At 42.6% G+C, this 22994-nt stretch overlaps 1 protein-coding gene across 6 annotated transcripts in view; it reads right to left on the reverse strand.

Moving 5' to 3' along the window:
- Positions 1-1670: 1670 nt before the first annotated feature.
- LOC307217553 (rho GTPase-activating protein 39-like) overlaps positions 1671-22994 on the reverse strand; it is a 100626-nt gene continuing 79302 nt past the window's right edge. For 5 of the 6 annotated variants that reach the window (XM_079978976.1, XM_079978980.1, XM_079978977.1 and 2 more), the window contains 8 exons: positions 17015-18323; positions 14298-14850; positions 12925-13014; positions 10274-10347; positions 8685-8884; positions 7029-7120; positions 5875-6044; positions 1671-5201 (listed from right to left, as the gene is read on the reverse strand). In XM_079978976.1, coding sequence (XP_079835102.1) covers positions 5007-5201; positions 5875-6044; positions 7029-7120; positions 8685-8884; positions 10274-10347; positions 12925-13014; positions 14298-14850; positions 17015-18323 — 2683 coding nt within the window. In that variant the 3' untranslated portion in view covers positions 1671-5006. The remainder of the gene's footprint in view (positions 5202-5874; positions 6045-7028; positions 7121-8684; positions 8885-10273; positions 10348-12924; positions 13015-14297; positions 14851-17014; positions 18324-22994) is intronic. The other variant, XM_079978979.1, reaches the window with a different exon arrangement.

Raw genomic sequence — 22994 nt, forward strand, 5'->3', positions numbered from 1 at the left:
ATCCAGTTCTGCACAGAAACTGGAACGTGAACACCCAGTGTTAGCTTCTAGAGCTCGTTTTTGGCTGGAAGCTACAGGCTTTAAGTTGAAAATTCTGCCCCTTGAACTCAAAGGTGAAAATAATAGGATACATCAGATCTATTAGCTGTGCAATCTTTTGAAATGTCAGGGTGCAGCCGTGGGAGCATTCACAGCCATGCATCATCTGAGAGCTATGGAATATTGCAATAGGGTCTGGCATATATCCACTACTGCACAGATGAGAAATTTTGGGCCAAGTGTAGCCCTCTAGGAGTCTATGTGGCTCTCCCCATGTCACACCTCTCACCAGCCATGCTTCATGCCCTTGAGTGCTCTTGACTAGCCAGAATGTGTCCTTGAACTGTGTTAATGCCTCTTGTTTGTTGCGATGGAGGGGTGTGTGACTTTTACCTGTTGTTCCACCTATTTTTAAAATGGTTCTGCCTCGCCACAAACGTGTGGCCTCCAGATTGCCCATGAGGGAATGTGGACCTCGGGCTGAGAAGTGCTATCCACCCTTGACCATCCTGATTCACTGATGTCCTTAAATAATTGTGGCCATGTGGGACTATTTGCAGTGTTGAGACAGCTCTTGCGATGAGGGAAGGGTGCTTCCCGCATGCTCAAGAGCACATTCTATTATTTCACTTTTCTGGACTAAGCCAATGAGCTGAAATCTCTACTGTTAGAAGACAAACTACAAATTGCAAGCAGGAATGGCTGGTAAACAGTCAGCTAACGGAATTGGAGGGGGGATAAAGCCTGTTTTCATACACACCTCTAGATATTCCTAACCAGAAAACTTCAAGCTGCAGAGTTCACAGATATTGACCTGCAGTGTACAGTATCAACCTTTTGACTGAGATAACCTTGCTGTTATTTGCATTAGCACTAAGATTAGGAGCTAATATGCATTCCCTGGTACTGTAACCTGGAAAACGATCTGTGGAGGGTGAGGACCAATTTTTATACAAACCTATATAGTATTAACTGTTTGCTTTGCATGTGCTTAAAATTTATCATCATCATCATCATCATCTAACTTTTTATTGCCCAAGGCAACTCAAAGTGGCTTATAACCAAACAACTCCCCCTCAATACATACATTAAAACTGAGAAACAAAAATATATTAAAAACATCCACTCTAAAAGGCCACAGATAGTTAAGAAGCTAGAGGCCTGGTTAAAGAGGAAATATTTTGCTTGGCATTGAAAAATATAGAATGATGCTACCAGGTGATCCTCGGTGGGGAGAGCATTCCACAAACGGGGAGCAACCACTGAAAAGGCCAATTCTTGTGTTGTTACCCTCCAGACCTCCTATGGAGGGGGCATACAAAGAAGGGCCTCAGATGATGGTCCATATCGGTTCTTATGGGAAGAGGTGGTACCTGAGGTTCTGGTAAAATGAGTACTCTGCTATGACCCAAAACCACAAAAGAGACACCACCACAAAGAACTCAAAAGTAGGGTGTTTTTTTTAAAATACTGTCTGCCATTAACAATGTAAATAAGTTATAGTCACTATTCAGCCAGGAGAAAAGGTGGGGAGAAAGCAGATATTATGAAAGGTAGTTTAAATTCATGCTCTTAGTCAAGGCACAGTTTGTCTAAATCTAAATCGGTGTTTAAAAACACATAGAAAACAATGATGAACCACAGATGTTTAATTATTCTTTAACAACAGTAAGGGACAGTATGTTTTGCTGATTCACATTTACAAACATGTTGGCAAAAAGAAAACAATATCCAGTGTAATTTTTAGCCTATTTTACAGCCCTTGAGGGGAAAAAGCATTAATATAACAGCCTGTCTATGCTTCTGTTATACTTAAGTGCCAGGGAGAATTTTAATCATTACCCACCCTGTAGTTGGCTGCAGTGTTTATATCTGGGAAACCTGTGCACCCAGAGGACATCCTGAAACAATTTTTTAAAGCCTTTTTTAAAGGAGCGGGGGTGTATAGCATACTAAAAATTGGTCAACACTTCCCATTTTCCAAAAAAATTATTTGTGTAAAATGTAGTTGCTATATGGTATGGCCACAAACAGAGTCAAGTCCTTAGTATGCTGCATGGATATGAGCTCTGTGTGAAACAGAGAAAATAACTTTATATCAAGATTTGTAATAGAAGCAGGCCCAAGGTACTCTGTTTGGGAATAAGTTTGAGTTTGATGGGACTTGCTTCCAAATAAGTGTTTGTAGGATTCCAGTTCTAACAACCTGGCACAAAGAGTGAACAGCACTGGCCAAATTCTGAAAAAGGAGCCTTTTTGAATAGCACCCAGCTCCTCGGAAGACTCAGGCTAATCTACCTCATCAAGTGCAGCTCAGTAAGAGATAGCAAGGAGCATTCTGCACATGTCACAGTGATTGCCTGAATTCTGGATTCAGCTCAGACAACATGTTACGGGCATTTGTGTGGATATCACCCACATGTGTCTCCCTGGCAATGTAAGGGGCGGAAAAGACATGTGACATGCTGCAATGCAGTTTCTGTAGCCACCTGCCTTATGTAAAGTAGGGAAACATGAATGCAAATTGCATCACCTATTCCTCACATTACTAGTGAGATGTGCATGTTCAAATAACATGTAGTTTGGGTCCCAGAGAATGGCTCTGTTCAGATACAAGAAATCAGAATCCCCAAGTTTCTCGATAATTTAATTGAAAAGAAGCTAACTCTCAAAAGATAGCTAGAAAAAGGCACACTATAAAGGTGAATAGGAACTTTGGCATTACCAAATAAACCAAGCTAAAGGATCTTTTACAGCAGAACTGGCTCAAATAGGGAAACAGTAGCATACTTTGGTTCCACATAATGAGATGGAATAATCTAGTAAGAGTCACAGTGTCTGGAGATCAAAGGATAATGTCCATTCCTCTATCCATTAAGATCACATCAACCACTATCTGAGAAGTACTAATTCGTTCCGAAGACTCGTCACACTGGCACAGGAAAGGCTCAAAGCACTGACTGTAAAAGAATATACAACCTGACTCAATTTTCCAAGATTCTGTCCTTGTCATTTCCATCAACTGGCCTCTTCTCAAGGAACCCAAGCCTGCAAGTCTGTTCAAGGGCTTTCTGAAGGAGCGACACCCACTTCCAAAATGACGGAGAGGCAAGGACATGGAAGGCTCCTGTTTCAGGTATGTGTCAGGAAAGTGGCAAGAGAAAGGTGTAGAAGTACTGAGGCAGCAGTCCTACTCCTACCCCTTCCCTTAATCAGCAAGGACTCCCTGACTAGTGGAAGGGCAAAGTGGTCAGAAGACTTCAGCCTCGGTGAGAAAAATCCAACTTTCTGTGAAAGGGTGAAATGAAGTTCAGAGTATTATGGCATCAAACTGCTCTTCTTGCTTAGCATAATTGCTCTCTTCTACCTTAAGACTACAACCTGTGTTTTTCAAACCAGAAGTACTGACTGAGGTCCTAACTAATATGGATGAAGGAAATCCATGATCAGATCTCCCAATGTCTTTTTCTTTCATTTAAAAAGCAGTCACTGGCGGGGACTTAACACTTTACTCCTCTCACTATTTGCTCAATTTAAAGTTCAGAGATGAGGGAAGAGACAGGTATTATACGGATACTGATTTTCCTACCGCACTGGATCATGCTTCTCAGCTAACAGCAGCCTTGGAAGGGCAATGTAAGTCTGGAAAGTGCAATGGACACGAAGGGTTCAGCTCCAAACCAGTTCAGCCTCCCTACAGCTTCTTTTAACCAAAGAAAAAGATATCAGGAGATCTGATCAAGGAGTTCTCGTGTTGTGTCTAGTTTGGCTTTGTAAGCCTGAGTGGGAAGCAGAATACAAAAGGCATATCTTGAGCTCAGTAAAAGCCTTCATGCTGATCATGTTTGCTCATAACATCTTCACAACAACTTGATACCCGATTTTAGTCTATGTTGAAGTAAGGAGGAGAAAGGCAGCAGGAATCATAACTGACTGCGTTTTTTAACATATAGAGAAAGTTCCATTCTGGAGAAATAATCTGTAAGCTATTTCATTGCTGTGACCTAGCTTAAACTCAAGGGGACAAGGATCATTGCCATTTGAGATATCTAACCCAAACAATGAAAAAGTATATTTGGGCTTAAAAAAAAGCTTGAAATTTAATCAGCCTCTTTCTAAGGTACTATACAGCAGGAGAAGAAAACAACAACAGGCAGTCTCCAGTCCATGACTGCTTTTCACTGTGGGAAAAGGTTGCAGTTAAATAGCTTGACCTTGTTTCCAACAATGCCTTCCACTTGGTCCTTCTAATATGAATTGAGTGGTAAAAGTACTCCAGGCATGAGGAGAGTCAACCTGGATCGGAAGCCACAGCTCATCCAGTGCTGCCAAACTGAACCTTTGGTAAGAGTGGTGTGTTTTAAGGTAGCAAAGACAGGTAGAAGAGTTGGAGAAGGATGCAGCCAGCAATTTGAATTGCAGTACTGGCTGCAGCAGGTTTGCTCCAAGGCAGGATATGTGCTATAGTAGCCTGAGACAACAACCCTTTTCCTTCTGGGGGTGAAGCTTGATTAGCGAAGTTTCCAATCTTCAGGTGGTAGAAGCAAAATCCCAGTATCTGAGAGCAGTTGGTTCCCAATGAACATTCCACTTTGAATGTGCAGTGGATTCCCAGTGTAATGCAGAGCGGTTCCAACTTTTGTGCTTTGACAATGCACTGGCTGCTGCCTCTGGCATCTTGACTTCCTAGGAATCAACTGCTGCAGGTTCTTAGGAGTGCCCTCACAGCATGGTCTGAGAGTTGGCTCCCTGATGCCTCAAAACCCTTTCTAGTATGATGACTTCATTATTATAGGGTTTTCTTGGAGACATTAGCGGTGTTGCTGGGGCGAGGAAACAGCTGTCGAAGCAACAGAAGCAACCCGAGGAGCCTGGAGCCTGCAGAGGGGAAGATCCATGGCTCAAAGAAGGTAATACTGGCAAGAGATCCTTACTCCCTTCACATGGTGTTGCCTGAAGCCAACCCTTCACACCACTCCTTTGATAAAGCTGGTGTCCAAGTGCACAATTAGCATGCGCAAGAAAGACATCTCTTTGCGAGTGTTTTCAAAGATAACTCTGGGATCATCAGATTGGCATCGCAGACAGTTTGGGGCCATCACCATGGCCAAGTTGTTTACGTCCATCTTGGTTTTGCCCACATTGGTTGGCTGAGCAAAAATCTGTGAAATAAAGAAGGTGCAGCTCAAATAAACTCAAAGATATATAGATGTAAAATTCTGGAAAATAGCCCAGAAGATTTAGTTGTCCCACAAAGAATCATTTACTCCTGCTAGTATTTATATGCTGTCAACTTTAAGAAAGAATTTCATATAGGAGATCTAATTATATTATTATTGTGGGTCCTAAGACCTGCAGCCAAGACTGCCTCTGATACACATTAGAAGAAATGAAGATTGAATCTTCAGAGGGTTTTATTCAATTGTCATTCTTCCCCTAGTGGAAGGTTCTTTGAATTAGCAATGCCTTTTCTCAGTGGAGCAGAGATAGAAACATTCATCGGCTACTTCCCTTTTTTTCGGCAGCCCCCACCCCACCTCAAATCTGCTCTGGGGAGTTGGCAAGCCCTTTAGAACAGCATGGGAAGTGGCAACATGCGGAGAGGAAATACTTCAAGAGGTTCTTAATCCCTGTTCCACTGATGGAAGGCTGTGCTGGATTAAAGAGCCTTCCATCAGCGGAAGTATATCAACTGGATATAATCCAGAATATTTGCAATGCAGAGTAAAGCGAGACGTTCCAGAGTGCAGCTATCGTATGTTGCTTCAGAATGCCTGTGGCCTGTCTTCTGCTTCAGAATGATTCCTAGTCTCAGAAATGCAGTTACCTACATACCTGTAAGAAGTGGATGAGGTAACACAAAACCAATTTGTTGAGCTCAGGCAGGAGTTCCACTACTGCTACAGCAGCATCAGGGTTCTCATAGTTGCTGATACACTCCTTGTAGAATTGCTGTGGGATGACAGGCTCCTCCAGCTCCCGGTACCACAGCTTCAGCAAAGAAGCTGCAAGGGCAAGAAGGGAAAAAAACAGGCACTTTCAACAACAACAGCTTAACAAATAAGGTATCTGGGTCAGAGACATCTGTCCTGAAGCAGATGTTTAATTGAATAAGGGCACAACACTCCTGCTCCTCCATCTTATGCTAAGTAAGACTCTGTTCTTCCCCAGAGGAAAGATAGCATCACCCAATTCATTGAGATTTATGGTTTCAGACCTTTTAAATCACAGGACCCAAATCCTAAAGGGGCTAGGGTAGCAATGGTCTGCGGCTTCAGAAGTAGGTATTAAAAGCTTTGGTTTAGATAGGAGGGAGGAAACATAAGAACACAAGATGGATCTATCTCAGTGTACTGTGATTTGGAGTGTGACTGAAATGTTAAGGCAAGAGGGAATCTACTGTAGGGCAGAATGCTGGAAATGGAGCAGTTGGGATTTGGCACTTAAAGAAGGAAGTGGGTATGGAACGAGGGTGGGTGGGGAGGGAATGAGTTTCATGGGTTAGGAAAAGGTCCCAAATCAAAGATCTCCTATTTTGATGGCTTCTGAATAAAAGTAAGTTCCTGCTATTTATTTGATTCCCATTCTCTCATGAATGAAAACAGTTATATTGTCAATCTGGGTCTACCTTCCACGGAATTGAAGGATTTGAGCACCTCCCCACAAAAGTAATGTATTAATGGTGAGGCTGTGACAGGGGACAGGATCACAAAAAGAAAACAGGCCTTTTCAGCAGTGCAGCCTTCCTCCTGCTGGTTGGAATGTTCTCCCAGATGATTGAGTAATATTTTTTCTTGCAACAGTTGGCAAATGTGGGGGCTGGGGTGGTGCTGTTGTTCTGCAGAGGTCAGGGGATGGTGGGACCGTTTTATGGTGTGATTGTACTTTTAATCTGTAAGTTGTTGCGAGACCTTTTCATAAAGTAATCAAGAAACAAACAAACAAACAAATCTGAGCGAGAATACAGCAGCTGCGTTGTTTATCCATACCTGGTATATTGGGATCACCAACGTTGTTAGGAATTTTCCACTGATCAACCTGTAGCTTGAGTGCATTGACTTCATCAATGTCACCAGGAATTCTGAAAGCAGACACAGAGATTCATCAACAGAGGAAGCAAATCCCAGATCCAGAGGAACAAACGAGACTACATATTTCAGAAAGCCGTGTACAGAGTTGTTTGACAAGAATGCCATAGTTAGTGTTAAACAAGTAGGACACAAACAAAAATATTGCAGTTTAGAGTGCATCTGTTTGACATTTCCCCTTAAATGGGGGTGGGTTGGGGTAGAGAGAGGGGTACTCCTACAGGCGTCTCTACCTGCTCTGCTTAAGGACCAGGAACCTTGGCTCTTCCTCTCCTTGAGTCTTTCGATTCCAACTGGTCATTACAAGAACTCTGTTAACTAAGAAACAGTGCCAGAGTTTGCTTTTTCCCTCTTATCTCCCAAACTCTTTTCCTTTCAGGTCATGACTTTTATAAACTTTTAGACTAAGCCTCAAGGCATCATTATCATCAACATTTGTAAACTGTTCTGGGAGCCTTTTATGGCAGAAGAATGTGATTTAAAAATGCTACAAACAAACAGACCAAGCCGCAATATTTGGGGGGTCTCATTAATCTACTAATTCCTCCCTCTTGAGCAAGGCGGCTGTGGCTAAATGAAGAGTCATGCTTTGAGAACGAGTATTTAATTAGTATAGAGGATTCATTTTTAAACAGTTTTTAACCAAGCAATGGCCTTATTGGTATGGTAGACATGTTGGGGGCATGTTATATTTCTAAAAATGCCTTTATCAGCAGCAGCCCTAGTATGAGGATACAAACTACCACAATGAAACTTCCTTCCTTCAACTATGATGCAGATGTCAGCACTGCCATAAAACAAGCTCTGGCTCTATATGGTTTAAACAAGCTAAGCAGCTAAAAATGCACCCCCTTCCCCATGTTATGCAAGAGAAGTTTCTTTACAACTTTTCAACTTGTGGTCTACGGGGCCTGTCCAGTTTTTTTGTAGTGGCTTCTTCATTCTATAAATATTTTTATTTTTATTAGTTGTTTCCAGATGGAATTCCTTGCCCTTGATTTTCAGAACAGAGTGCAAAAACAACTTAAGTTCCTCACTCTCAAGGCCTTAGATTAGGTAGCATCTATACTGTGTGGCGGGGGGGGGGGGGTGAGCAGTGGCAATTCCTCTTCCCACTCTAGCTAAATCTGACAAAGCTAGCAATGGCTAAATGGCCTTCGCAGACACGGTGATATTCTAGGAAAGGAGGAGATTAAATCACAGAAAACATGCACAGCTGATGTACATGTACCACAGTTCTCTCCCCACCCCCAATCCAAAATATGCAGATGGGTAGATTAGATATTTTAGCCTCAGGTTTTAGGAGCGAGTTCATATGTACTAGCATAAGCCTATTTGTTTGGAAGCAACTGAGAAGGTGGCACAAGTCCCTGGAGACCTCATAAATCTTTTGCTGTGGTTTGAAAGCTGCTTCCTCTCCTAAAACTGTTTGTAAAAATGAGGCTTGAGAGGATGCAGTTCCACTAGGGCAAGGAGCAGAAATGCCATGCATCTCCAACTATCCGTTCAGCTATACAGTAATCAATCCTTTATGTAGCTCCGGTCAGCCAACCTCACCTGAATATTCCCTCAGTCTGTTCTCCCCCCAGTTCCAAAACTTGCTGAGACAGCTGTGTTTGTACCCAAGGTAGCTTGTTATCAGGATACATGTCCTGCTGCCGTAACATGATTTCCTCCAGAGAACTGCCAAACAGTGAAGGTGTTACAATAGCATTCTTGGCATGTATTATCTCTTCAATTGTAGGCTTCCGGAGACCCTATAAGCAAAAAAGGAAAAGGAAAAGAAAGGATGGGAAACAATGATGAACAGATTTGCATAAGGAACAATCACATGCATCCTAGGAAAGCATTTTGTGTTTGCTCTGAATTTTTTAAAATAATTATCTATGTCAGAACCTGTGTGGATGAGCATGTTAGCTGTGGCCTGTTTGTGCTGTATGCAGCACCCATGGAGGGGGGGGAGATGCATATTCACAATTAAGCCATGGGTAGTTTATGCAGTGCCCTCCAGATTTTGGATTCCGATGCCCATCAGCTCTAGCAAGCATGAGCAATGGAAGTTTTAGTCCAGCAACATCTGGAGGGTACCATGTTGCTCTCCCTTGGCTTAGTGTGACATGCTTACCAGCCTACCCACTTCTCCACTGGGGAAAAAAGCTGCAGTGGGGGCATAGAGACTCAATATGATGACTGTGTCACACACTGGAAGCTGCCTTACATGAAATCAGACCATTGATCCATTGAGCTCATTATTTCTACACTGAGTTGGCAGCAGTTCTCCGTAGCTTCAGACAGGAGTCTTTCTCAACCCTGCCTAGAGATGCCAGCAGAGATAAGATTGGGAGTGTCTCCATGCATCTGCCACTGAGCTAATGCACTTTCCCAAGAAAAGTACTTCTAAAATGATACACATTTTTAAATGGTCATAGCAGAAAAAATGTGTGTCCATGGAACTGTCATCCTAGTACTATTCCTCTGTAAATGTAATTCTGGCCTTCAATTGCTGCTGATAAGTTAGTGGAGCGTGCACTCATATTAGCTATTTATTCATCGTTTTTGCAAACGTAAGGTAATGGAACATTTCCAATCCAGACAAGAACTTGTATAATTCCTCCATGGTACTTTGATGTCATGCGTAACAGGAAGAATTCAGCCTCAGTGTGCACATGACTCAGTCAGATGATCACATCTATGCCAGGCAAGCGTATGCCATTTTTCCAGTAATGATAAATATGCTGAAAATGTCTGCATCGTAATGAAATTGATCTCAAAAACCGTGAGTGCTAGAAATTCATTCTTCACTTTGGAAAAAATAAGGAGATTTCCAGAACTCACAGAAGTGTTTTACTATATGTGACCTTGCTCACCCAATTCTGCAGCATGTGTTTTATAAGTACAATTCCAAGGCCCCCTATCTTAATTCTGATTACCAGGGCATCTTCCCACCCATTTGTTGTATGAATATTCAAGACCTATGAAAATGAAGATTTCATGTTATTTTGTCTTTCCACTGAATTTTTCTGTCTTAAAAAAGGAAAAGTAGAAGATTTCAGGCATATCATTCCCACATCTACCCCTGACTTTTCCATTAATGTCAAGAGAACAGTTCACTTAAACTACTAGATGAGAATATGACACTCGCTCACCTTTTTGCCTCCAGTGACTGCAACTTTTTGCAGCTTCCGGTAGCAGTATCTGGCATAAGTGCTGATAGGCAGACCTAACAAATGGAAATAAAGAAAATGGGAGTTTTAGAATAGTTGTGGGGAATTTCAGAGGAGAAGATGGCCCCAGAGCACAAATGTTTGTATTCTCCCTAACTGACCCTCAAGCTTATCCTTCTGAGCAAGTGATAAAATAAGTGCTATAAAGGCCTTATTACTGTTTTACTGTGCAATAAATGTGCACTTGTTGTGGCAGATCTAGATATCCTTTCTCAAGATAGCACTTCTGCCGCAGGGTTATTTCATTAGCCTGGCACTCAAAATAGTCTTCCCCTCCAACTATCACATCCATTGCAGTTTGGAGTGCTGTGAGAAATGTAATTGAGTTGGGATCAAGTGATAGAACTCCTTAAAGTCCATGGCATATTTTTTAAAAGAGGGATTTTTTTCCAGTGCAGGAAAACACATACAGTATTCTAGAAGGGAGAAAAGTTCTGATGAACATCAGAAAGGCAATATTTTCCCCATAGCAATGTTCTACATTCTGTAAACCTTTACCCATCAAAAACACATATAATACTAAACTGTATGTACTTTTTCTCCAGCACTAGTGCTTAGACTTCCCCTGCTTAAAACAAAAACAAAGCAATGAACAGATCACTTTCTCCCGCACTTTGTAGGACTAATATTCGTTTCTGACAGACTTTAGTATAAAATGTCATTTGGCCAGTGTCTGGAAAAGCACTCAGAGGGAGCTGCTAGGCTGAGGTGTCTGTGAGAAATGAGTTGAACAGGTCTTACAAACTGCATGTGCAGTTCTGCCTCCTAACTTGAGATAATATAGATGTGCATTATTTCACTTGCATACATGCTTCACAGTCTCATATAGGCACATAAAGCTGGAAATGGCAACCCTCTAATTTCTTTGGATTATTATCCCACCTCCTGCTGCTATTCAAAATGGCATACAAAAGCCCTCCAGTGCTGCAGTCCTGAACGTAACAAAGTACAGATACATTCTCTTTCCTGAAATGCCCTCACTTAATCATGTTTTCTGACAAGTCTGGGGTCCAGGTGACGAAGAACGCTCTTCTGGGAATACAGAAAAGGGCATGGTGAATGGACAACTCTGGGCATCTTCTGGCTTCAGATAATGGAACCAGCCGGGTTCTGTCATCACTTATATTGAGGAGCACCTCCTAGTGCATTCATAATCCTTGATGGAAATCAAAGCTCCAGACCCCTAAATTACTTTGCCAGATCAAGTCCAATTAATTTCAGTGAGACTTGAGCTTGGGCTGACATAGTGTTTTGTGGATGAGTGCTGAGGGAGCACCAGTACAATTCTGGAGCAGGTAAGCAGCTCCATGTGTGAGAGGTCTTCTTACTGCCCTGTGCTTCCAGAAACAGGGTCATCCTAAGGTAGCCAAAATGAGGTACCCTGGCCAATATTAAAGCAAATCACTGAAGGTTAACACTGAATTATTTGGGATTGGAAAAACATAAATGAATTGTGAAGAGCTCCAAAAGGAACTCTCCAAATTGAGTAATTTGGAGGCAATAAAATGACAAAAATATTTCAACATAAGAATCAAATGCACAGTTTCAGATAATGTAACTCTCCTATGAGGAGAAATGTTATAGTTTAGCTGAGGGCTTTTTAATTTAGAGAAAAGACATGTAAGGGAAGGGGGGACACATAGAGAGATATAAAACTGCATGGTGTGAGGAAAGTGAATAGAGTATTTCTTCCTCTCTCATAACTGGTAGCCAAGAACATTAAGTGAAGCTGAACATTCAAAACAAACAGAAGTACTTATTCACACAGTGCATAGGTAATCTATGGAGTTCCCTATCACAAGATGTGGTGATGGCCACCACCTTAAAAGAGGATTAAACAAATTCATGGACGATAAGGCTATCAACGACTAGTCATGATGGTTGTGTGCTACCTTGAGGATCAGAGACAACAAGGAACACAGAACACAGGAAGCTAACTCATAGTGAGGGCGCCATTGCTCCATCTACCTCAGTATTGTCCTAATTTCAGACAGGAGGCTTATCCAGCCCTCTCTAAATTCAAAAAGAACTCTTTAGCTGCTAGATAAGATGGGAATGCAGTGCTGCCTGTCTACACTGAATCCAATGAATCCATCTCAGGACTTTTGCTATCAAAGTTCTCAGACTAGAAGAGAAGGGAAGGAAGCCCACCCATCTACCATAAATGTAGGGTACAAATATAGCTAAATAAAGGTTTCTCCTAAACCCTGCAGTTGAAAGTCAATTATTAACTAGTTCCATCTGAATGGAGGGATCCAGTTTGCTCTGTGAAAGTTAAGACGGCAACACATCTTTATTTGGAAACACTGAAATCAATTGGACTTTAAGTGTGTTTAAGATGTGCTGTTAATCATTAAATACTGCTCTATCAAGTGTTGCATACAATTTTTTATCTGTAGCCATTTTGCAATTTCCTCCATTCCCAAAATGTTGATGCTTGTACAACTCCTGGGTCTTATCTTTCTACAATAAAGCCCGTACAACTATATCTGAGGTCAATGGCACACAAACACATACATGTGTAGTTGTGTCTCCTCTATTATTAGCCCTCCTCATAATTCAGTTATTTTTACCTTCATCCTCTGTATTTTGCTTCCTCTTTTTCCTGGATTTTGAGTTCTTTTTGTTTTTCATATCCAGAAGCTCCTTAATGCGCTGGGTAACTGAAAATCCAAAGCATCGTTGATTGAGTGATGGCAAAAACATTAAATTCTCACTGCCCTGTTTTTCTCAGCCATGGCAGAAGAGGGGCCCGTATTTACTGAATTCACACATCACAAAATCAGCTCTATCCATCTCCTTTTCATTACATGTCAAGATCAGTTTTCATTACAAACATCAAGATCAGTTTAACAATAAATGTAAGAAGAAGGAAGTTCAGATTCTAAAAAAATCTTTTTCGGTTTATTAATTTGATTAAAAATCAGCCGGAATGTTTACCATTCATGGATGGAAACTTTTCAGGATTATGGCTGCTGATGGGGTTATATCTGATGCCAGGGACAAAAAAAAGGGCCTGATTTCTTACTAATGAAGTCTCCTAACCAATTATTTTCTTTCAGCAACCTTCAGAACAGTGTACTTGGAATAAAACCATTGCACTGAATACTTTCTCTTCACTTTCTAAAGCATTTAACATGATATAGAGCAAAAGTTCTTGAACCGAGTTAACACAACTCCCCAAATGTATATCTTGACAAACAGAGCAACATGAAAGACATTTGGCCATTTACTCTGAGTGAGCTTGCCAGCTGTGATCTAAAAAAATGTGATACATCTGATGCAATTATTTATGTCACTGTTTTTTCCATCTACTTAATTATGTCTGCCTTCCCTTAGAATTCTTATAATAGCTTTTCACCAGGTTCTAAAGGAACATTCCAAATTGCTGCCCCCCCAAAAGAGGCTAGATATTTTCACTCAAAGAAACAAACTCAATGGGAGCAGATCAACACCTTAAAATAGAATAAATGTTTTTCTTCTTAGTTGTTTTCCAAGACTGGAGTGGAGAGAGAAATCTGCTTTGTAATTGTTATTGCTATAATTTGGCTATTATTGGGGTTCATTGGAAAACTAATAAAAATGTATTAAAAGAAGAAGAAGTTTGCATTGTGCAAAAAGTCAGCTAAACTTTTTGTTGTAACACCAGCTATATTTCACTTACTAGCAAAGAAATAGCTGTTGCTTTTAATCCTGCTGCATTCTTTTGAGCTCCTTTACTAATCAGAATGTACTGAGCTTTGTTATTACTTTTCACTTACAGTATCTGATATATTACAGTAAGAATAAAATATATTAAAAATTACATAGATAATAATTCTAAAACGTCCTTTTCCCTAAATCTGGAAATGAAAAGGTTGCCTACTCCTGCTGAACAGGATCTTTACTTCGTTTTATTTGCTATTGTGCTGCAATGTACTTCACCCTTATTAGATAAGGCACTTACTATTTTCATCATTGACCTGGTTGAGATGACGATAGATATAGCCTTCTAGATAAGACTGGAACTTGGGTGAAGGGGAGAAAAAGGCCAGACTGATGGCCATGAGTTCCCAACCCCATGCCAGGCTTCGGTAGCACATATTGTCTGTTGTTTGTCTAATCAGTTGTATGTACAGCTCATCCCGTAAACCTTGAATGCTCCAGCACTTGGCAACGGTTATCAAAGCCACATGATCCCTGTCCATCCGAGCCTGGCGGTCACCCATGTAGATTTGCACCAGTTTAAATATCTCGCAAGCTTCCTTTTTAATGGTGTGGTTGCTGGTGATGAGCATTGGCTTTTTGATGGAGCCACCGTTCCAGGAGAGCATGTTGGCAATGGAGAGCCTTCGGCGGAAGATGCCCTGAGTGTGCATATTTAGGTTTTTCGAGGCCCAGTCGGCCATGCTGCTTTGAGAGATAGGCTTTCGTATGGTGTGGAAGGGAAACTGATACCCCATGTTGGTGCCAGGCTGGTCATTATTTTCTTGCTGGGAATCAGACCTTATTGTTCCAGGCTGCAATGGAGAACAGAAAGAAAATGGTTAAAAAAAAAAAAAAAGCTGAGCTACTCATATTTCCCTGAGCAGAACAGCTAACTATAGTCACTTTCAAAAGAGGGGGCAGTCTTTCTATGAGTCCCAGTGTCTACTGACAACTTGTGAAGCTCTCTCTCTCCCTCTCTCCGTACCTCTCCACTATCTCCTTGTGTCAATGTCTGAAAGTTCAACTCAAACCCACCCTTCTAACTCGGTTCCTGCTTTTGTAATATGAGGCCTTTCTTCGTATGTCCTCTCAGAGGGAAGTGGCAAAATAAGAACAGTGGTAGCTCCCCAATAATGGAAGGCTCTCTTCAGAAATACGCATCTTAGGCCATCCTTATCAATGTTTAGATGCTAGGCAAGGATGTTTACTCAGGCATTTGGCTCTTAATTGGGGTTATAGGGTATGATACTCTTTTAGTAGGGTTGAATAGGATTCTTCCTATTTATGTTATTGCAGAATGAGCACCTTTACTCAATTCATATTCATTTATCTTTCCTGGTGCATTCTAAATGTTGTGTACACATGCTTTTATAGAACTGTACTTTGCTTTGACACATTTTTGTAGTAAACAACAAATAAATGCAGTAATAATACTTATTGTTACTGTTACTACGAAGCTCCAGTTTTCATTGAACAACATCTTCCTTACATATTTGTCTCTGTAAGAAGGCAGGGAAAAACATGGAGCCCTATTACTGGTAATTTTGTTTATTTTGTTCCTTATGAGGTGCAATGATCTCTGTTCTCTGTCACAAAAGAACAGCTGGGGAGATCTGGGTGCTCACAGATGAACAACAGCCTCAGGGATGGGTCCTGGTGTTGTTACAAGGAGGACAGCTGTCCCTTGTGCTAGTGACAGGTTTGTCATGCTGGATTCTCTTAGTTGTTGCCTCAGTGCATTAGGCTGTAAGGGAAACCCATAAGGAGTCCTCCAGAAGTAGATGTTTTCAATACTGTCAGCTCATCCTAAAAATTATTAGCACCATTAACTTTTTTTTTTACTTTTCAAATTCGTATTTTGGATTTTTTTATTTGCTTTTTAGCTCAGAGCATTTAACATTTCAAAGCATTGCTGTAGAAGGACAAAATACCATAGTTTTATTTTGTTTTGTTTTTTAAACTACCCTGCGTTGGATTGTTTTAATTCATAGAGCTTGTTAAAAAGCACCAACTAAATATCTTATGTGTTATATAAAGCATGACAGTTGCAAAGTAGCCTCCACAAAGAGCTGAAATGGGCTTGTGGAAAAACAGGGAGGTGTCTTCACAGCTTGTTTGCGTGGTGACAACAGCTAGAGGGAAAACGGAGGGGAGGAAGCTCCAGTTCAGACTTTGGAGGTAGCTAGGAAGAGTATAAGGTCTTCCAGAAGCTAAGTGTCAGTTGACTGGTCTACAGTGAAGGGCATGCTACAGAATGGGAGAAAACCTGTCTGGGGGATTGGAGGGGTCAGGATCTACAGATTCACTAGTCACAGGTTCTAATCCTTTAGGTTTAGCAAACTAGGTAATATAAGAATGATTCCAGGTGTGTCCAAACATATAAATAAAACACTTTCCAAAAATTCTCTAAAGATGACAATGTTGTCCTAATTGTTAAGTTTTTACAGGATATGACAAATACGATACAGACATCGTATAATGTATAGACACACACACATGATAGAATTATAGAGTCTGGAAAAGACCTAAAGGTTATCCAGTTCATTCCCCTGCTGATGTGTTCCTGCAGGTGACCATCCAGTCTCTGCTTCCCTAACAAAGTCTACCTCCTTTTGAGGCAGTCTGTTCCACGGTTGAATGAGTGGCATGAGGCATGGAGTCAAGAGGGCCTTTCAGGTCCCACTAACGGCTTCAGAAGTGGAGCAAGGAGAAGTGGCTCGTGGCTCCTTTAGGAATGTAGACTTTCTGTTGGCTATCCCGACAGATTTATATAGCAACATCTCTTCTAAAGCAATTTTAAGAGGGCCCAAATGATTTGATAATTAGTGACACCCTTTTAAACGTAACCCCACCACAGGTGCCCCAAAACTCTCCAACCCACCACCACTTGGCCAATTGCACCCAAAGGCTTCATCAACTCCGTTTCCACAAAATGCCTTGCTGCCTGATAAGAGAAGATTGTTAATAAAAGAATACCTGGGATGGTATCTGTGCTGATTCAGACGAAGACATATTTATCTGACTGGACACATTCTTTTCTAAAGAATCTATTTTTTCGTAGGTTCTCTTCTGCCTCACAGTGTCTTGCTGTACTGCTGGATCATTTGAGAGGCTCCCTCTACTGTCCATTCGAGGTCTGTATAATGACCTGTTACTAGAAGTCACATCATCTCTTGAGCTCCTGCTATTACATTTTTTCAAGCGCTCCGACTGAAACTTAATTTTGTTACCCTCTGGCAAACTAGCATTTTCCAGCATTTCTGCATCTAAGCTACCTTTACTTCCTCTGCAGGCTGCTGATCGATTCACCACAGCACGCATTTCTGCAATCAGCTTGTCATTCAGAGCACTGAGTTCACTGTTGCTGCCCACAGAGCCAGGTCTTCCCTGGCCAGGAGCCTGTCGCCTTCCTTTTCTCTTTCTCAGGCTTGGAGAAGGCCCTGTTGAATAGCCAGAGTCTTGCTGACTTATAACTGTAGGATACTCTTGAACCTGAAGACTGTTTTGCCGACTGTGGTGGGCCTCCATATTTTTGAGAACGTTTGCCTCCAAGATTTTCCAAGAGTGTTTGAAGCTGTCCCTGGAACTAAGCGGCCCTAGCTGTGGTTTAGCAACGCCATCAACGATTACACCTGTAGCGTTAGGATTTCTGGATGATTGGTCAACATTGACCATATGTTTAATATACTCTCTTCCAACAGGGCTGTACTCTGTTGCCGATGGGTTTCTCACATGCTTTTTTCCAGCTTGGTGCTGCTGCATACTTGGATGCTGTAATAATTTAACTGGTTGGGGTTTCTTATTTAAGCTGTTGCTTGGCGACATTTGTGGAGTTGTCCCATTCACATTTACACTCCCAGTGTCCATATCTACAGGGGGCTCATCATAAATTGGGGAATCAATAGATGGCTCATCATATATTGGTGCTGGAGAAGCATACTTGGGAGATGAAGGCTGTGATGTTTGCGTCTGACTTCCTGAAGGACTACTGAGCCCATTGGTTAACACTAGACAAAACCCTCCATTCTCTGTCTTCTTAATCTGCATTGACTGTTTTGTTTCTGCTGAAGCTGCTGGTTTCTGCATTGCTGGATTTGGGGTTATAGCCTGAGGTTGGGCATAAATAACTTGTTTTGAATGCAGAGATTTCTGGCTGCTGGTTTCCGCGCTGTTCTGCATCTGAAGCGAATTGCTCGAGGTGGAATTAACTTGTCTCAGGCTGTTGACTTTGACCAGCATGGCTGCTTTAGTCCCTGGTAAAGGCTGCCACCGGGTAGGGGTGTCTCTGTATGGGGAAAATAAAGCATTTAGGAAAATAAAGCAAAAAATGCAGTACAACCTTCAAGTGTAAAATACAGTCAAAAGTTTTATCCAAATATCTAACTGGACCTTCAGTGAAGAGGAGCTTAGGTTGGGTATGTATGCATCAGCCATGGAGGAGGATGGTATGTCCATGGAATGATATGTGGGCAGAGATCTACTGCTGGTGGTGCTTCTGCCAGGAGTAGGCCCCCAAACAGTGCATTTCTGAGATGTTTTGGTGAGTGGCCTTGAACCAAATGGCTTCAAAGATTCTTATTTGCTCTGATAGGCCCTAGGATTGAGAGCCCCATCATCTATGCCAGCCTGGAGGTTAATCCTGCTCCCCAGGATACAACAAACTTAGTATTGTTCTGTCCACAATTATTGTCTTAGGAACAACTTCCATATCAAACCATTGTGCAGGCATTTCCTTTGTTTCTATCGGAGCTATTCAAGTTAGTAATGGAAAAATAATAAATCATACCTGCAACAGGAAAATGCTGCTCTCAGGGAGTCTGTCCCCTATCCCTTGGACAAGCCCTCCCCTTTTTAACTCCATAGGACACCAGGCATTTATTTTTCAACATCCAAATACTGCATATGGTCTCTACAGTGCTACTTTTCAGTTGTGAGTAAAGATCATATTTTTGTTGTCTGCTGATTTCTGTTGAGTCTTGAGGGAAAGGAAGACTTTGTCCCATTCAGCAAAGAAAAAACCTGTGGGCTTAATTTTTAAGCAGTGTCCTCCCTTGCTCTTCTAATGAATGCTGAGGAATCTACAAGTTCAACACCTGTTTGTTTCCCCTTGTATGCATTTTACTTCTATACTGTAACAGCAGTCATTTCTTTTCTTCTTATGTCATCTAGGAACTACAATAAAGGATGGGCTCTAATGAGCAAACCTTTAAGAATAAGAGTTTGCTTATTTTTCCTCTTCCTTCCCCATCTCTATTAGATTCTACAGCTTGTGAGCACGGCAGGTTTTCCTTAAAAAAACTAAAAACTTTATTTAACACCTAGTAAACCTCAGGTTCTTTAGAAATATTATATAAGTGAATTTGATTTTAAACACGCACATCTTACTAATGTCAGTAGGCTGGATTCAACTACCCCTTTTCCACTAGCAGAAGCCAATATAAAGATTCCCACTAGCGTAACTGGGCTTTCCTCCCCAAATCCACTCTGGAGGATAGGAAAAACCCACAGAACAGTGCATTTGGTGGGGTGGAGAAGGGCAAACAGAAATGCATGTGCTGACATAATGATTGGCTTAGCGGCACTCCACTGATTTCCACCCACATAATTTGCATATATTCAGAGTTGCCTTTAAAGTTCCTGAAACTGAATGTGTCACTCCCCAAGGGCAAATGCCAGGGTGACATTTCTATAAGGTTTGAAAGAAGGAGGAAAACAAATGAAACAAAAAGTAGAAATAGCAACCATTTAAGAAGAAGAAGAAAAAGAGTTTGGATTTGATATCCCGCTTTATCACTACCCTAAGGAGTCTCAAAGCGGCTAACATTCTCCTTTCCCTTCCTCCCCCACAACAAACACTCTGTGAGGTGAGTGGGGCTGAGAGACTTCAGAGAAGTGTGACTAGCCCAAGGTCACCCAGCAGCTGCATGTGGAGGAGCGGAGACGCGAACCCGGTTCCCCAGATTACGAATCTATCGCTCTTAAACACTATACCACACTGGCTTTAAATGCTATCATGCCTCATTGCTACAGAGGATCTGGCTGCTTTCTCATATTGTATGATTATTCTTGCTTATGAGAAGGTTTTTTTATGCTGCTCCTCCCAGCATAGTAAATAAATGATTTCTCTTTCAAATGAGTCTTGGGATTCGATCCAGGTCCACACTACTAGTATGAATAATAATAATAATAATAATAATAATAATAATAATAATAATAATTTATTATTTATACCCCGCCCATCTGGCTGGGCCTCCCCAGCCACTCTGGGCGGCTTCCAAAAGAATATTAAAATACTATGATACATCAAACATTAAAAGCATCCCTGAACAGGGCTGCCTTCAGATGTCTTCTAAAAGTCTGGTAGTTGTTGTTCTCTTTGACATCTGGTGGGAGGGCATTCCACAAGGAGGGCGCCACTACCGAAAAGGCCCTCTGCCTGGTTCCCTGTAACTTGGCTTCTCGCAGTGAGGGAACCGCCAGAAGGCCCTTGGTGCTGGACCTCAGTGTCCGGGTAGAACGATGGGGGTGGAGACGCTCCTTCAGGTATACTGGACCGAGGCCGTTTAGGGCTTTAAAGGTCAGCACCAACACTTTGAATTGTGCTCGGAAACGTACTGGGAGCCAATGTAGGTCTTTCAAGACCGGTGTTATATGGTCTCGGTGGCCGCTCCCTGTCACCAGTCTGGCTGCTGAGTTCTGGATTAGTTGTAGTTTCCGGGTCACCTTCAAAGGTAGCCCCACGTAGAGTGCATTGCAGTAATCCAAGCGGGAGATAACCAGAGCATGCACCACTCTGGCGAGGCAGTCCACAGGCAGATAGGGTCTCAGCCTGCGTACCAGATGGAGCTGGTACACAGCTGCCCTGGACACGGATTTAACCTGTGCCTCCATGGACAGCTGTGAGTCCAAAATGACTCCCAGGCTGCGCACCTGGTCCTTCAGGGGCACAGTTACCCCATTCAGGACCAGGGAGTCCTCCACACCTGCCCGCCTCCTGTCCCCCAGAAACAGTACTTCTGTCTTGTCAGGATTCAATCTCAATCTGTTAGCCGCCATCCATCCTCCAACCGCCTCCAGACACTCACACAGGACCTTCACCGCCTTCACTGGTTCTGATTTGAAAGAGAGGTAGAGCTGGGTATCATCCGCATACTGATGAACACCCAGCCCAAACCCCCTGATGATCTCTCCCAGCGGCTGCATGTAAATGTTGAAAAGCATGGGGGAGAGGACAGAACCCTGAGGCACCCCACAAGTGAGAGCCCAGGGGTCTGAACACTCATCCCCCACCACCACTTTCTGAACACGGCCCAGGAGGAAGGAGCGGAACCACTGTAGAACAGTGCCCCCAGCTCCCAGCCCCTCAAGACGGTCCAGAAGGATGTTATGGTCGATGGTATCAAACGCCGCTGAGAGATCCAGCAGAACTAGGAAACAGCTCTCACCTTTGTCCCTAGCCCGCCGGAGATCATCAACCAGTGCGACCAAGGCAGTTTCAGTCCCATGATGAGGCCTGAATCCCGACTGGAAGGGATCCAAATGGTCCGCTTCTTCCAGGCGTGCCTGGAGTTGTTCAGCAACCACTCGCTCAATCACCTTGCCCAAGAATGGAAGATTTGAGACTGGGCGATAGCTGGCCATCGTGGCCGCATCTAAAGATGGTTTTTTAAGAAGTGGTTTGATAACCGCCTCTTTCAGCGGGTCTGGGAAGGCTCCCTCACGGAGGGAAGCATTCACCACCCCACGAAGCCCATCGCCCAGTCCTTCCTGGCTAGCTTTTATAAGCCAGGATGGGCAAGGATCAAGGAGACAGGTGGTTGGTTTCACTCGTCCAAGCAGCCTGTCCACATCCTCGGAGGTAACAGATTGGAATTGATCCCATGCAATTTGACTAGACAGGACTCTAGCACTCTCCCGCCCCGGCCCTGCTCCCACGGTGGCGTCTACCTCTTCCCGAATCTGAGCGACTTTATCTGCAAAAAACTTTGCAAAATCATTGCAGGAGATCATGTGGCCCGTACTGGGCCCTGATGTAGCAGGTGGTTCCGCTAAATTGCGGACCACCTGAAAAAGTCTCCTGCTGCTGTTTTCTGCAGATGCAATAGAGGCGGTGAAGAAAGTCTTCTTCGCCGTCGCTACCGCCACTTGGTAGGCTCGACATTGAGCTCTAACCTGTGTCCGGTCAGCTTCAAAATGAGTTATCCGCCACCGGCGCTCTAGCCGTCTCAACGATTGTTTCATTGCCCTCAGATCCGTGGAAAACCACGGGGCTCTCCGGGCTCCATGCAATCGGAGAGGGCGCTTCGGAGCCAAACAGTCAATAGCCCTGGTTAACTCCACATTCCAGCGGGCCACCAGAAAATCATGTGTTGTAACAGTCATGCAACTCACCACCAATTTATTTGCCCAGGCAATTGCCCAGGCATCTTCTCACCAAATCCAGAGAATTGCATTAAAACCCCCAAATTCCTAAGTTGTAGGGATGGCTGTCAACTTGGATGGCTTAAAAGAGGATTAGACAAATTCATGGTGAATAAGGCTACCATGAAGGATAATGGCTACTGATATGTTTTACCTCCACAGTTGGGGGCAACATGAATACTAGCTGATAGTAATCAGAAGTGACACCAGTGGTGTTGTATGCAGGTTTCTGCTTGAAGGCTTCCCATAGGCATCTGGTTAGACATTGTGAGAGCAGGATGCTGGACTAGATGTTGCCTTTGGTTTGATCCAACGGCACTCTTATGTTCTTATGAGACAGAAAGAGTAAGAGGAGGTCAAAGACTGGCATCTGGATAGATACTTCTGCTGTTATTTTCCAAGTGGAGGAAACAAAACAGCAGTCTCTCTATCTTGTTAAGAATACAGAGTCCAGAATGACAAGACTAGCATTTCAGGGAAATACAGTGGTACCTTGGGTTAAGTACTTAATTCGTTCCAGAGGTCCGTTCTTAAC

Source organism: Podarcis cretensis (assembly GCF_951804945.1).
Source record: "Podarcis cretensis genome assembly, chromosome: 6".
Classification (NCBI taxonomy): Eukaryota; Metazoa; Chordata; class Lepidosauria; order Squamata; family Lacertidae; genus Podarcis; species Podarcis cretensis.